Here is a 13,365-nt window from a genome sequence, read left to right as displayed (position 1 = left end):
CCACCTGTTTACCTCTTAGGAACCTTCTTTGGCCGTTTCATTTTTTTCAAGTCATCCATTGCCTTTAAAACACAAAAGAATTGGAGCAGTCACAATTCCTCTTCAGAGGTATTATAGAATTATAGTCATTTCTACCATCATGGCAAAACACAAAGGGAACATCCTATGAGAAATAGAGCATTGGCTGCACAGCTGTTCTAAAGGTGGGGTCTGAGGCCCTGGGATGCTTGAGTGTGTTCCAGACAGGTCTCTGGTCAAATAAGGACTATAGTTTAATATCTCACTTTGTGGAAATATGCATTTGTTCGCAGGGTAAACCCCTTGAGATATAGCATCTTGTTTTTAAGGGTGTCCTGCAACATTTCCTTTCAAACCTTTATTTATTTAGTTAACACAAAACTAAAACAATGGACCACAAAAAAAATGCATTCAAAGCAAGAGAATATGAGAAAATAAAGTTGTTTTAAAAATATCAAATGAGGTTAATGATCGTAAATAATTATAATAAAAATATAATAATAAAGGAGTCCTAAAAAGAAATGCCCTTTTACCAATTTCTGAGGAAACCTTTGGAACAGAAAAGAAAAGATGATCAGAATGTCTAAGAGTGTATGTTGTATGTCATTTACCAGTTAGTTAGCACTAGAGATGGATTCTGACCAACGTCTCAGCAACTGGACCACATAGCTGAGTCTCACCCCAACAGAAGAACATCACCAAAAACCACAACATGTCCTTCCAGAGTGTTTTAAGAATTTAAAAGAAGACATCGGGCTGCTTCTGAAGACATTTCATGGTTGGCCTGTTGTACTGAATTAGCCGGCAGAGCTGCAACCAACCTGACTTCCCAGATAAATAAAGAAGGCTAGGGTGCATACCGTATACTTGAAACATTGTGGGTTTGAATTTGCACCCCACCCCCCCCCCCCCCCCCCAACAGCCAACTAATAACAACTAACCAACAGTACCAACCCTCCTGAATATTGGTAGAATGAAAACTAAAACTACTAATCTCCTGAATATTGGTAGAATGAAAACGAACAGTACCAACCTCTTGAATATTGGTAGAATGAAAACGAACAGTACCAACCTCCTGAATATTGAATGAATTAAAACTAACAGTACCAACCTCCTGAATATTGGTAGAATGAAAACGAACAGTACCAACCTCCTGAATATTGAATGAATTAAAACTAACAGTACCAACCTCCTGAATATTGGTAGAATGAAAACGAACAGTACCAACCTCCTGAATATTGAATGAATTAAAACTAACAGTACCAACCTCCTGAATATTGGTAGAATGAAAACTAACAGTACCAACCTCTTGAATATTGGTAGAATGAAAACTAACAGTACCAACCTCCTGAATATTGGTAGAATGAAAACTAACAGTACCAACCTCCTGAATATTAATCGATGTCAGAAAAGCTCGGTTACGTCTGATGTTCTCAAGGCGTTCCAGCTCATACTCTGACAAGTCAACAGGGACCTGTATGTGAAAAAGAAGTTGACGTTTTGTGAAGGGGTCCTTTACTTGTACTCAGGAACGGCATTTGACTATGATATGAATGAAAGGAGATACATCTGAATGAAATTTGAGTAGAAAAGAGAGAATGTACATTATTACCAGAAGAAAGGAGGGCACACATTAGTTTGTAGCTAGCTAGGCGGAGCTGTGGGACCAGTTGGAGAACAGGATGGATGGTGCTGAGACTCTACCCATCGGCAGAATCATTGGTAAATAGGAAATAGGGTCAGAGTGATGTTACCTCTTTCTTAGCATTTCTCCTGGTCCCCTTGCGCTGGTGGGGTTTGCAGTCTTCAAGGTCATCAGAGTCTATGATGTATTCAGGGTCTTCAAGGTCTTCCGGGCCTTCAGGTTCTTCCGGGCCTTCAGGTTCTTCCGAGCCTTCCGAGTCTTCCGGGTCTTCATGATTTTTAGACTTATTTTCGTTCAACATCACCTGGGCGATGGCAAGCTGGGCTTTTTTGGCTGCTCCTCGAGCTAAGGGTCTTAACATTGTCTCTGCAGGATCTGCTTCCTGCAGAGAGATTAAATCAGTGAAGCCTCATGGTCAGCGACTAGTGACAGAAATGCATTTTGATTGCTTGTCGAACTAAATCTCACCCATGTCTTGTGTTTGCAGGTTAGAGTGGGCCGTTTACGTTTGCCCCAGTGGAGGATTTTCCATTGAGGCCAGAGAGGTAGCTCCTCCTCTATTTCTGAGAAGTAAGAGGGAAATCAAAATATGAAAATAATCAAGGCACGGAATGTTTCTGTAGTTCTATTTCTTGCAGCATGGCTGCCTGTAACATGGCTCAGGAGGTAGAGAAGTAGTCTGGTAATCTGGAGGATCACGGTTCAATTGCAACTCCTCCCGGGCAATGTGTACACAAACATTCCATGCAAGGAATCTATTTAAATGGCTCAACAGTGACACCTACAGACAAGAGGGGAAAGGGCAGTATGAGTGACTTTAGTGCAGTGCTCCATCAATTATCAGTTATAGAGGGAGAGTCTTCTACATCAATTTAATGTATTTAATTTATTTTTACCTGCCAATCTGTGATTGGCCAAAATGATGCTTCAACCAATCACTTTGCACTATCAGCTAGTAACTAAGCACGTCTTATGGACAACAAACAGAATGAAAGTGTTAACAAAACATTTACCTTTCTATCCAGCATTATGTTTACATTTCTATAAATGAGTGTGAAAATTTAGAAAGCTTGTCAGTTCGTTTTTGAAGCTAGCTGAAATAAATTATGTTGCTAGGCAAATATATCTGGATAACTGATATCTGTATACACCAGTGAACATACAGTATGTGGAATATTGTTTTATTTATCCATATATAACTTTGTTATGCTATTTCATTGCTGTATAGTTGTGCCAAAATGTTTACAATTTCCCTTCTGGGATAACAAAGTTATTAATAAATGTTTCCCATTCCATATCCCATAATCCTATTACAGTGAAACTCATTTGACCTTGTTCTTCTTGACCTTGTTCTTCTTGACCTTGTTCTTCTGGGTCACCATCAGTCTTGGGGCTCCCAGGACAAGGAGGGCTCATTTCCTGGAATAGGTTACATGACATCTTCAGTATCTTTACAATACTTAAGTCACAATGATAGTGTTGCAATATATTACCTTTTTTGCAATGTCTTCAACTTAAAAAAAGCCCTTTTTCAATTACTTAGTTAATACATTTTAAATAGCAATACTTCAGTGTATCGATACAATATTGGCACACAAAATAAAATACTATGCTGCATCTATTCCCACCCCTACACAGTATATATTATCACATTTACCTTGGTAGAGATAAATTAAACGACAATTAATTATTTTTTAAACACCAGCACAGAAATACCACATTGTCCATCATGTTGGCCCTCAGTCAATATTTTTCTAAAGTTTATCTGTCAACATGTTTGTCTTTCAGCAGTGATTGGTTGTTGTACATTCAGTTGAATTAAAGGAGCACAAAATTAAATAGGTTGGAGGCTGCACTGGAGGAATGGGTTTATCCAACATAACGATATGGACAAAAATAGTCAGTATTCATAATGTCGGTATCAGTACATTGGTAATTTTCTAAATAAAATGCCTAACTTCTGTGCAGTGAGTTAGTAAAAACTTGGACAAGCACAATATTAGATAAAAAAATTAAATGTTGAGCCGAGTGGTCACAGTAACCTTAGTTACGTAGTTAGTTAGTGAGACTAAATTGCTATGTATCTTTCTTGGCTATGCAATGGAGTTACCATTAGCTGTACAACAATGCTATGGCGAAAACAACTTTTGTTTAATGTTCCACTTAGTCCTGTCTCACTAACTGCAACCAATCCATGCAGCTTCCAGTTTATACTGGATTAGCTATGTTACGTTAGGCCTGCCCTAGGCCTATATCATTCTGTCCTAGAGCTGTATATAAAACAGGTGACATTCACATGTTAATGAAAAAAACATTATATGGATAGCATCTCTTGCTAGCAGACCTAAAAATAAATATGCATTATTTGTTATGATTAGCAAGAACAACAAGAAAAATACTAACGGCATGATTAGGCCACAGTGCCAAGTTCGGTAGCTAATCCATGATAGATGTCAACATCCAAATAATTCTGCATATCATCAAACTAGTTTAGGTAAGGGGCACTGAAATCTCTTTGGCTGTGCCCACATTGTAGATAAAAGCTAGTCATGATAATAGTTATTGCAATTCTTCTAATCCAATCTGACACAACTTGAACTGCCTTGGTTGAATTGTTTTTGCAGAGCAATGAGGATGGAAACAGCTAGTGTTGGTGAAGGAGCATCTATCTTAATTAAAACCAGGGACTCAAAGCCGTGTTGATGTGATACACATCCTGGAAACACAGCAACAGAAGATATAAAATGTATGCGTGTGTGCATGCAACACCATCCTCTCTACACCAACATGCAACACCATCCTCTCTACACCAACATGCAACACCATCCTCTCTCTACACCACCTACACCAACAGGCAACACCATCCTCTCTACACCACCCTACACCAACATGCAACACCATCCTCTCTACACACACCAACATGAAACACCATCCTCTCTACACCACCTACACCAACATGCAACACCATCCTCTCTACACCAACATGCAACACCATCCTCTCTACACCACCCTACACCAACATGCAACACCATCCTCTCTCTACACCACCTACACCAACAGGCAACACCATCCTCTCTACACCACCCTACACCAACATGCAACACCATCCTCTCTACACACACCAACATGAAACACCATCCTCTCTACACCACCTACACCAACATGCAACACCATCCTCTCTACACCAACATGTAACACCATCCTCTCTACACCAACATGCAACACCATCCTCTCTACACCAACATGCAACAGCCTCCTCTCTACACCAACATGCAACACCATCCTCTACACCAGTGATTCCCAACCTGGGGTCCGCGGACCCCCTGGAGGTCCGCCAGGGGACGCAGGGGGTCCGCCAGACCACAGATGATTTGAGGTCTTTTTTAAAAAAAAAGAAAATTTTATCATCAGAAGCATGAATAGTCTCTCCACTACAATAAAAAATAAAGATAAATAAATAAACATCTAGACATGATTTTTGAACGTTAACAGTAGGCTACCGGGTAGCCGCTAAAACGCGAATCAGTTGACTGTATCACTTTCTGTAGCTAGCCTAGCACGCTAGTTAACTTTCTCGGCTCGTCTGCAGTCAGCCGCCAGAGGCGAAAATGTGTGACAAACGAAAAGGAGATGACGGCAGCTCATCTGCAAAAAAAGTTAGGACCTACAGCAATCGCGAAAATTACATCACCATGGGCTTCACTGAGGGACCAGACAAACGACCTGAGTGTGTGATTTGTGGAGAAAAGTTGGCAAACTCGAGCCTGAAGCCCAGCAAGCTGAAGAGACATCAGGCGTCTAAGCACCCAGAAACCGTTGGGAAGGATCCAGACTTTTTTCGGAGGAAAGAACAGTCTCTCAAGGCGAACAAGCCTGTTGATGTTAGAGTAGCGTGGAGCAGGGGTGGCAGTGATTTACAGAAGGCTACCGAAGCCTCCTTTGAGTGTTCGCTTTTAATTGCAAAAGCAAAGAAACCGCACAATATTGGCGAGCAGCTCATCAAACCAGCCTGCATCAAAATGGTTTAGAAACTGTGCGGCCCACAGGTGGCGGATAAACTAAAATCAGTACCACTCTCGAACAATGTAGTGAAAGACCGAATTGATAAGATGTCAAGTGATTGCGAGCAGCAGCTGTCAGAAAAGCTTAGAAAGGGTCCATTTGCCATACAACTTGATGAAACTACAACTGTCGCAGACGAGGCTGTGCTCATCGTTTATGTGCAATATATTGAAAATGAGGATCTGAAGCAGGACATTCTCATGTCAGTCAACCTCGAGGTGAGGATATTTTTACTGCAGTGGATTCTTACTTCATTCAACATAAATGCAAACCGTTCACCATTAGGGCCTGATTTGAGAGGATGAATACAGGATTTGAATATTGGCCAAAATTTTGAAATGCATATGGTGCAAGATGAGATTTGTTGATTGAAGGCACAAGTTAAAGAAGCATAGTGGGTCTAATTGTGATGCAAATGCCTGTGTATAAGCAGTTTGTTATTAAAATGACAAAAAAAGGTATTAAACCCAGCTAGGACAGATTCTCTCTGCTACTGATTGGAATTTCCTGTCTCATATTTAGTTTAATTTGTTGCATTGATTTGTTCCATAAATGCAAACCGTTCACCATTAGGGCCTGATTTGAGAGGATGAATACAGCATTTGAATATTGGCCAAACATTTTGAAATGCATATGGTGCAAGATGAGATTTGTTGATTGAAGGCACAAGTCAAAGAAGCATAGTGGGTCTAATTATGATGCATATGCCTGTGTATAAGCAGTTTGTTATTAAAATGAAAAAAAAAAAAAATTATGGTATCTTATTAGGAGGGGGTCCGCGAATTTCATCAGAGATGTTTGGGGGTCCCTGGGGGGAAAAAGGTTGGGAACCACTGCTCTACACCACCTACACCAACATGCAACACCATCCTCTCTACACCAACATGCAGCAGCATCCGCTCTACACCACCTACACCAACATGCAACACCATACTCTCTACACCACCTACACCAACACCATACTCTCTACAACAGTGGTTCTCAACAGTGCCGGCGGAAAGAGCTACCAGGGGTGCCTTGAGATTTAAAAAAAATAATAATAATAATTTGGATTACAGAAAATTATCACTAAAGTGCTATCTGTTGCAGCTGCACTGTTTTCCATGAAAATACAATATTTGGATAAGTTTGACCATTTCTCAAAATCTGAAAATCATTATTTAATAAAACACAGAAAAGGATCACCAAGTTACTCTGGATAGAAAAAACCTTTACAGACAACATTGAGACAAAGCTTCCTGACACATCTCCATCCAAAGTCTTGGAAGAACTCATTGAAATCTCATCTGATACCACCTGGAGAGCTAGTTTCAGAGTGTGGTGCTGAGTACCAAGTATCTCATGATGCAGCAGTTAAGGTGTTGATACCATTCAGCACTACATATCTGTGTGAAGCTGGCTTTTCATCCATGACAGCTCTGAAAACAAAATATAGGGCCAAGTTGAGCCTTGAGGATGACATGCGTGTTGCCTTGTCAAAGATATCCCCACGTATTGACCGTATTATTAGCCAGCAGCAGCAGACCTCGCATTGAGCTAGACATTTCTACTGAGTGAACAAGTGCTTATATTCTGTATTTATTTTAATTTATTTTTTGAGAAATCGTAACTTGATCCTTTTCTGTATTTAAAAAAATACATGATTTTCAGTTTTTGAGAAATGGTCAAACTTATCCAAATATGCTATTTTTATGGAGCACAGTGCAGCTGCAACAGATAGCACTTTAGTGGTCCTTTTCTGTATTTAAAAAAAAATACATGATTTTCAGTTTGAGAAATGGTCACACTTATCCAAATATTATGCTATTTTTATGGAAAAGTGCAGCGCCTGCAACAGATAGCACGTTAGTTATAATGATTTACTACTACAAGCAGTGTAATGTCAACAGTAGACCTGAAACACCTGTTAATAATGCATTATATAGCCTGCATATACACACAAATGTGTTTCCCGGTTTCTTAAATAAACATTATTTTGAAAGCAAGCACTTTTGTCATCATTGTAGCAAAAAAGACAGGACCGGAAAAGTCTTTATCGTATGTAGGGGTGCCCTGGAATATTTTATTGAACACAGGGGTGCCTTGGGAGCAGAAAGGTTGAGAACCCCTGCTCTACACCACCTACACCAACATGCAACACCATACTCTCTACACCACCTACACCAACATGCAACACCATCCTCTCTACACCACCTACACCAACATGCAACACCATCCTCTTTACACCACCTACACCAACATGCAACACCATCCTCTTTACACCACCTACACCAACATGCAACACCATCCTCTCTCTACACCACCTACACCAACATGCAACACCATCCTCTCTACACCACCTACACCAACATGCAACACCATCCTCTACAACACCTACACCAACATGCAACACCATCCTCTTTACACCACCTACACCAACCTGCAACCGCATCCTCTCTACACCACCTACACCAACACCATCCTCTCTACACCTACCTGTACTACAGCCTGTACACCAACAGGCAACACCATCCTCTCTACACCTACCTGTACACCAACATGCAACACCATCCTCTCTACACCACCTACACCAACAGGCAACACCATCCTCTTTACACCACCTACACCAATATTCATGCCATACTACTTTTGGATGTGTTCGGCTCCAGACTAGTGTGCGTTAGGTGGTCCATGTGTAGTTAATTCTGCAAGTTCATCTTGGGCTTTAGCGGCTAAACTAGCCACCGATACTGTGGACAGAGGGATGAACGGATCCCAGAGCTAGTCGCAGTTGATTAATTTGTTAATTTGTTTCATGTCAACACACGCCTTTGTTTTGCATATAGCCGTTGTTTCTTCCCAACATCACATGGCGGGTAAAACAGGCTTGATTGATTGAAAACTTTATTAACAGATTGCAAAATGGGTACAATACAGTACAGCTCAATACACACAATTGTTAAGAATGCAGACCAGAGAAAGACATTCGTCTTGTTTACATCAGGCAAATTTTCAATTCATCAGGCATTCTCTAAACATTCCGGTGGCAAAGGACTGTGAGCTCTTCAGACAATGGAATTTGAATGGACCGCGGCTGATGAATTGAAAATGGGGGACCATGATGTAAACAAGACAAGTCTTTCTCTGGTCTGCATCCCCTTAACAATTGTGTGTATTGAGCTGTACTGTATTGTACCCATTCTGCAATCTGTTAATAACGTTTTCAATCAATCAATTTATTACCTGATGGTATCATACGTTTTAGTTCCCACCGACTCTTGTTTTTGTATTTGCGAGTTATTCGTGTTCTCACTAACTACTATAATGTTGGACCGGTTTAGCCAACCAAGCTATCGTTATAGTTATACGTTAGCTAAAATGGCATACCAGTAGTAACATCATTAGCTAACGTTGACACAATTTACTACAGTAATTATAAACCCAATGACGCACAGTGCCACACACTAGCCTGGGTGAATTAATTTACAGTTAACTCACCTTTAGTAAATACAGCTTCACCACAGCTTTACGTTTCATAACGTCTTTTATAATATCCTCTGTAGCCATTTCAATAACCATCTCAGTTCAACCTATACTTAAACTATAGATTCACCAGAGATGCTCGGTCTGGATTCACCATGGATACCCTCGTTGATAGAACTACAGTGTATGGGATTCACTGTCGGTGCGCTTAGACCGGAAAAGGCTTAACGTTCTTACGTAGGAGTTTCTTGGCAGACGTTAATGCTGCATGCCGCCACCTACTGTACCGGAGTGGGACATTGAACGATGCTCTACTGCGGCCACTGCGGTGGTTCTCAACCCAATAGGGTCCAGCTGCAGCTCCGGAGAATCCTCTCAAGGGGCAAGCCTGTGGCAGCCACAGAGAGCGGAAGTTTCTCTTAAGGCAGTGATACGTTGCTCATGGGACGGGGTTGCACACTGTGCAACCAAAGTTGTGAGCAGAAGCGCGTGCACGTGTAGCAGAGTGAAGTTGTTATGCTAGAATCATGGACAGAAACTGTCCATGTACATGTCAAAATACTTCCCAAAGGTCAGTGAATACCACAACCACTACACCAGAGGAAGCTCAACAAATCATGTTAAACCCAGATTCGGCTCAAACAAGGGACTAAACACGTTTCGCAATTATGCCACAACAATGTGGAACGCCCTACCCAAAGCTGTAAAGGAATGTGAATCCCTGCCCACATTCAAAACCGCTCTTAAAGAGCACCTACGGGAGGCTGCAATTCGAAACTGGCCACCGTAAATGCCCAAAACCCCCACCACCTCCTAATAGACAGTCTCCTCACCACCGCATGTATATATTCCCTCCCCGCCGTATGTATATTTCCCTCCCACCCACCCACCCCCTCCTAATGTACAGTCCCCTCCCCATCATATGTATATACTCTGTCAGGATCTAAGGGTAACAGTACTGTATATTTGAATACCGTTATGTCACAAATGTATCAGTACTAAATACCTATATGTCCCTATGCCATAAATGTCATGTATGTTGTGTATGTCATAAATGTCTATATGAATTGAAAATGGGGGACCCTGATGGAAACAAGACAAACGTCTTTCTCAGGTCTGCATCCCCTTAACAATTGTATGTATTGAGCCGTACTGTATTGTACCCATTCTGCAATCTGTTAAATAAAGTTTTCATTCATTCATTCATTTATCTTTTATCTTAAATAAGTAGGCCAAGACGGAAACACTCTTACTTTGAAGGAACAAAGTGGACCGAGCTCACTCTAGTGTTGTGGAGGGGTGCCTTGGTTACTAGTTTATATTAATTTCCTCATATTGAGTTATTGATTCTCCAAACGAAATCCCTTTTGGGTCTTTTATAATGGGTTTAGAGAGGATAGGATATCTTTCCATTGAATATTTGTGGTATTGTAAATACTTTCAACCAATGTACAAAATGGTTTAGCCGGTTTGTCGGCAAGGTAGACGCCGGCGGAAGTGGTCGCTCTCTTTGAGTTTGCTGAGAACGAGAGCAGAGGTACGCGCTTTCGGTTACCTAATATTGGATGTAATTGCTATGTATAACTTGTAAAATTTATTTATATTTTGGTTTTGGTACTGAAATACCCTGTTGTGTAATGACATTAATTCGCCCTGTGTAAAACAGCCATAGTACCGTTGTGGGCTAACTCGTATTCTGTTTGGCAATCACAGGTGGACTACGTGATGATGGTCGCTTACGCCATGTTTTTGTGTACGTGCTGTTTTGGTTTGCTAACAGGTATGAACCGTTGTTTTTGTATTTCGGTTTAATTAATGCTTACACACTGCCTTTCATTTCATATTATTTCATATGTTTTTGCTGAAGTTGACTTGTACTGAGCTACATGTATTTAATAGTAGCTAACAATTGTTGTAACTGTGGATGGCGCGCTGTTTTGAATGTGCGCGCGCTCTCTTTGAGTTTGCTGAGAACGAGAGCAGAGGTGGACTACGTGATGATGGTCGCTTACGCCATGTTTTTGTGTACGTGCTGTTTTGGTTTGCTAACAGGGAATCACCAATAAAACACCATCAACTGAGTACCGTTGTCTGAGTCTACGTCCACCTCACACCAGACACAACGCAGATTGGATCACGCTACAAACTGGTGCCGAGACAACCCGAATCAACTGGTCAGCGGAAGCCGACCACCGGTGTTGCTGGAGAGACGTGGAGGCTTCATGTGCGGCATAGACGCGTGGATGCTGCCGGCGCGGCCTGGTCACGGGGACGCTGCATTCGCCGTCTGTTCCTGAGGTCTGTTCCTGAGGAGGCTGGAGAGCACTGAATCCTTTGAAAAAGATATAGTCTCTAATCAAGTTTATTGATTTCGAGTGTGTTACCTAAAACACGCTGAAGAGTATAACGGTAAAAGTACCATTTGATACTGAAAATGACTTTGAATGTAGGAAACACTCCTACAGGGAACTTGACTGTGGGGAGAGGGAGAGGGGTTCTAAGTTACACACCGGTCATGCAGTCTACTCCGGCGAGTCCAGGTGGTTCAGGTTCCTCTAGTCCTGGAAGGGGGAGTGTAGAGGGTCACTCAGAGAGAAATGCCCAATCGTTACTTTTCACTCCGGTTGTTCCCTCACTTGGTGAAATTAACAACACTAGTGTTGAAACATCCCCCAGTCAAATGGCCAATTTGATAAAATCCATTGGGTCAGAAATAGGGGAAGCTATTAGAATGACGTTAATGCAGAACACAATCACGGGGACTTCACCTGTATTAGCTTCTCAAAATCCCCAACAGACGTTCCAACCTGACCAATGTGGGAATACTGTGATTGATGCATCCAAAATGAATCTTGTGTTACGTTCAGATGCAAATGCCCCACCCTATTTTAGAGGGGACAGCACAGATAAGTGCTCTGTTTTTGAGTGGGAGGAACTCATGAGGACGTATATCAGAAAGAAAAATAACTGTACTGGAGCTGAACAAGTTGAGGAGGTTATGAACAAGCTAATGGGGAGGGCCCGGGACGTTACCAAAGTATGGCTGCGTAGCAACTCAACTGTCAGTGAGGTGGGTGTTATTTTTAGCATTTTGAGACAACATTTTGGTGATATTATTCATTCAGAACTTCCATTAGCTGACTTTTATGCAGTCAAAGCATATGCAAGCGAGAATCCTCTTGACTATTGGATTAGGCTTAACAAAGCAGCAGAAGCCACAGAGCAGTGTCTTCTTAGTAAGGGGGAATTTCAGACTAGCCTGAGCCAGCATCTAGTTCTCATGTTCATCCGTAACTGCCCCGATAAGGAGTTGTCCTTAGTGTTCAAAAGTAAGCCATCTCGTGAGTGGACAGCAGGTGAGGTGCAGGGACATTTGGATGAATATTTGAGAGAACATAGAGCGAGTCGAGGTCTAGACAGCCCCCTGGTCAGAGACAGGCTGGTCCTCCTCAGGAAAACTAGCCGGCCCTCGTTCAAAGGAGGACAATGTGGGCCCCTATGGTTTTTCCTCCAATTGCAATGATGATATTCAGTCTGTATACACGTCCGTTTGTGAAGCAGCACCCAAAGACAAGACAGTAATTATGCAGAATGTGACCAGAACATCCCAAAGTGACAGTTTATTTTTCACCACCGTATTAACAGGAGACAAGGTTGAGTTACAGGGGATGTTAGATAGCGGATCCATGGCTACTTCTCTGCGCGCTGATGTGGTTCCTCGGCTGAGGGAGGCAGGAGTAGTGACGGGTGATTTGATATCGACTACCAATGTTGTTCTTGTGGGGTGTGGTGGGAAACAAACTAGCCCGGTGGGAACGTGTGAGCTGAAACTTAAGCTTTACGGTTTTGAATACATAGTACCAGTCTTGATAGTGGAGGGTCAGGTTGATGAGCTCATTATAGGCACCAATGTGATGAAGCCCTTAATCAGACAGTTCAAATCCACGGGGGCCTACTGGCGCATATTGGGAAAAGCTGAGTCACCATGTCAGGACGAAAACAGTCAGTTTATCAGGTTCATGGCCAATCTTGAGAGATGGAGGGGGGAGGAAATTCCTGACAAAGTGGGAACAGTCAAGTTGAAACAGGCCGTAACACTGGAACCGATGAGTGAGCATGTAGTGTGGGGTCGTCTCCCACCCAGGACAAAACTTTCTATGGGAAGTACCGTTATTGTT

The 13,365-nt window shown here is 41.9% G+C and overlaps 1 protein-coding gene across 2 annotated transcripts in view; it reads right to left on the bottom strand.

The window, feature by feature from the left end:
* LOC311236777 (WD repeat-containing protein 76-like) overlaps positions 1 to 9,349 on the bottom strand; it is a 29,087-nt gene extending 19,738 nt beyond the window's left edge. For both annotated transcript variants that reach the window (XM_084324529.1, XM_084324530.1), the window contains exons 1-6: positions 9,203 to 9,349; positions 2,995 to 3,082; positions 2,132 to 2,226; positions 1,773 to 2,045; positions 1,403 to 1,492; positions 13 to 62 (exon numbers count right to left, since the gene is read on the bottom strand). In XM_084324529.1, the coding sequence (XP_084180655.1) occupies positions 13 to 62; positions 1,403 to 1,492; positions 1,773 to 2,045; positions 2,132 to 2,226; positions 2,995 to 3,082; positions 9,203 to 9,283 (677 nt within the window). In that variant the 5' untranslated portion in view covers positions 9,284 to 9,349. The remainder of the gene's footprint in view (positions 1 to 12; positions 63 to 1,402; positions 1,493 to 1,772; positions 2,046 to 2,131; positions 2,227 to 2,994; positions 3,083 to 9,202) is intronic.
* Between the last annotated feature and the right edge of the window lie 4,016 nt (positions 9,350 to 13,365).

This window comes from Notolepis coatsorum (genome assembly GCF_963971535.1).
Source record: "Notolepis coatsorum genome assembly, chromosome: 11".
Taxonomy (NCBI): domain Eukaryota; kingdom Metazoa; phylum Chordata; class Actinopteri; order Aulopiformes; family Paralepididae; genus Notolepis; species Notolepis coatsorum.
The sequence above is the reverse complement of the archived record's forward strand: the minus strand, read 5'-3'. Positions and strand labels throughout refer to the sequence as shown.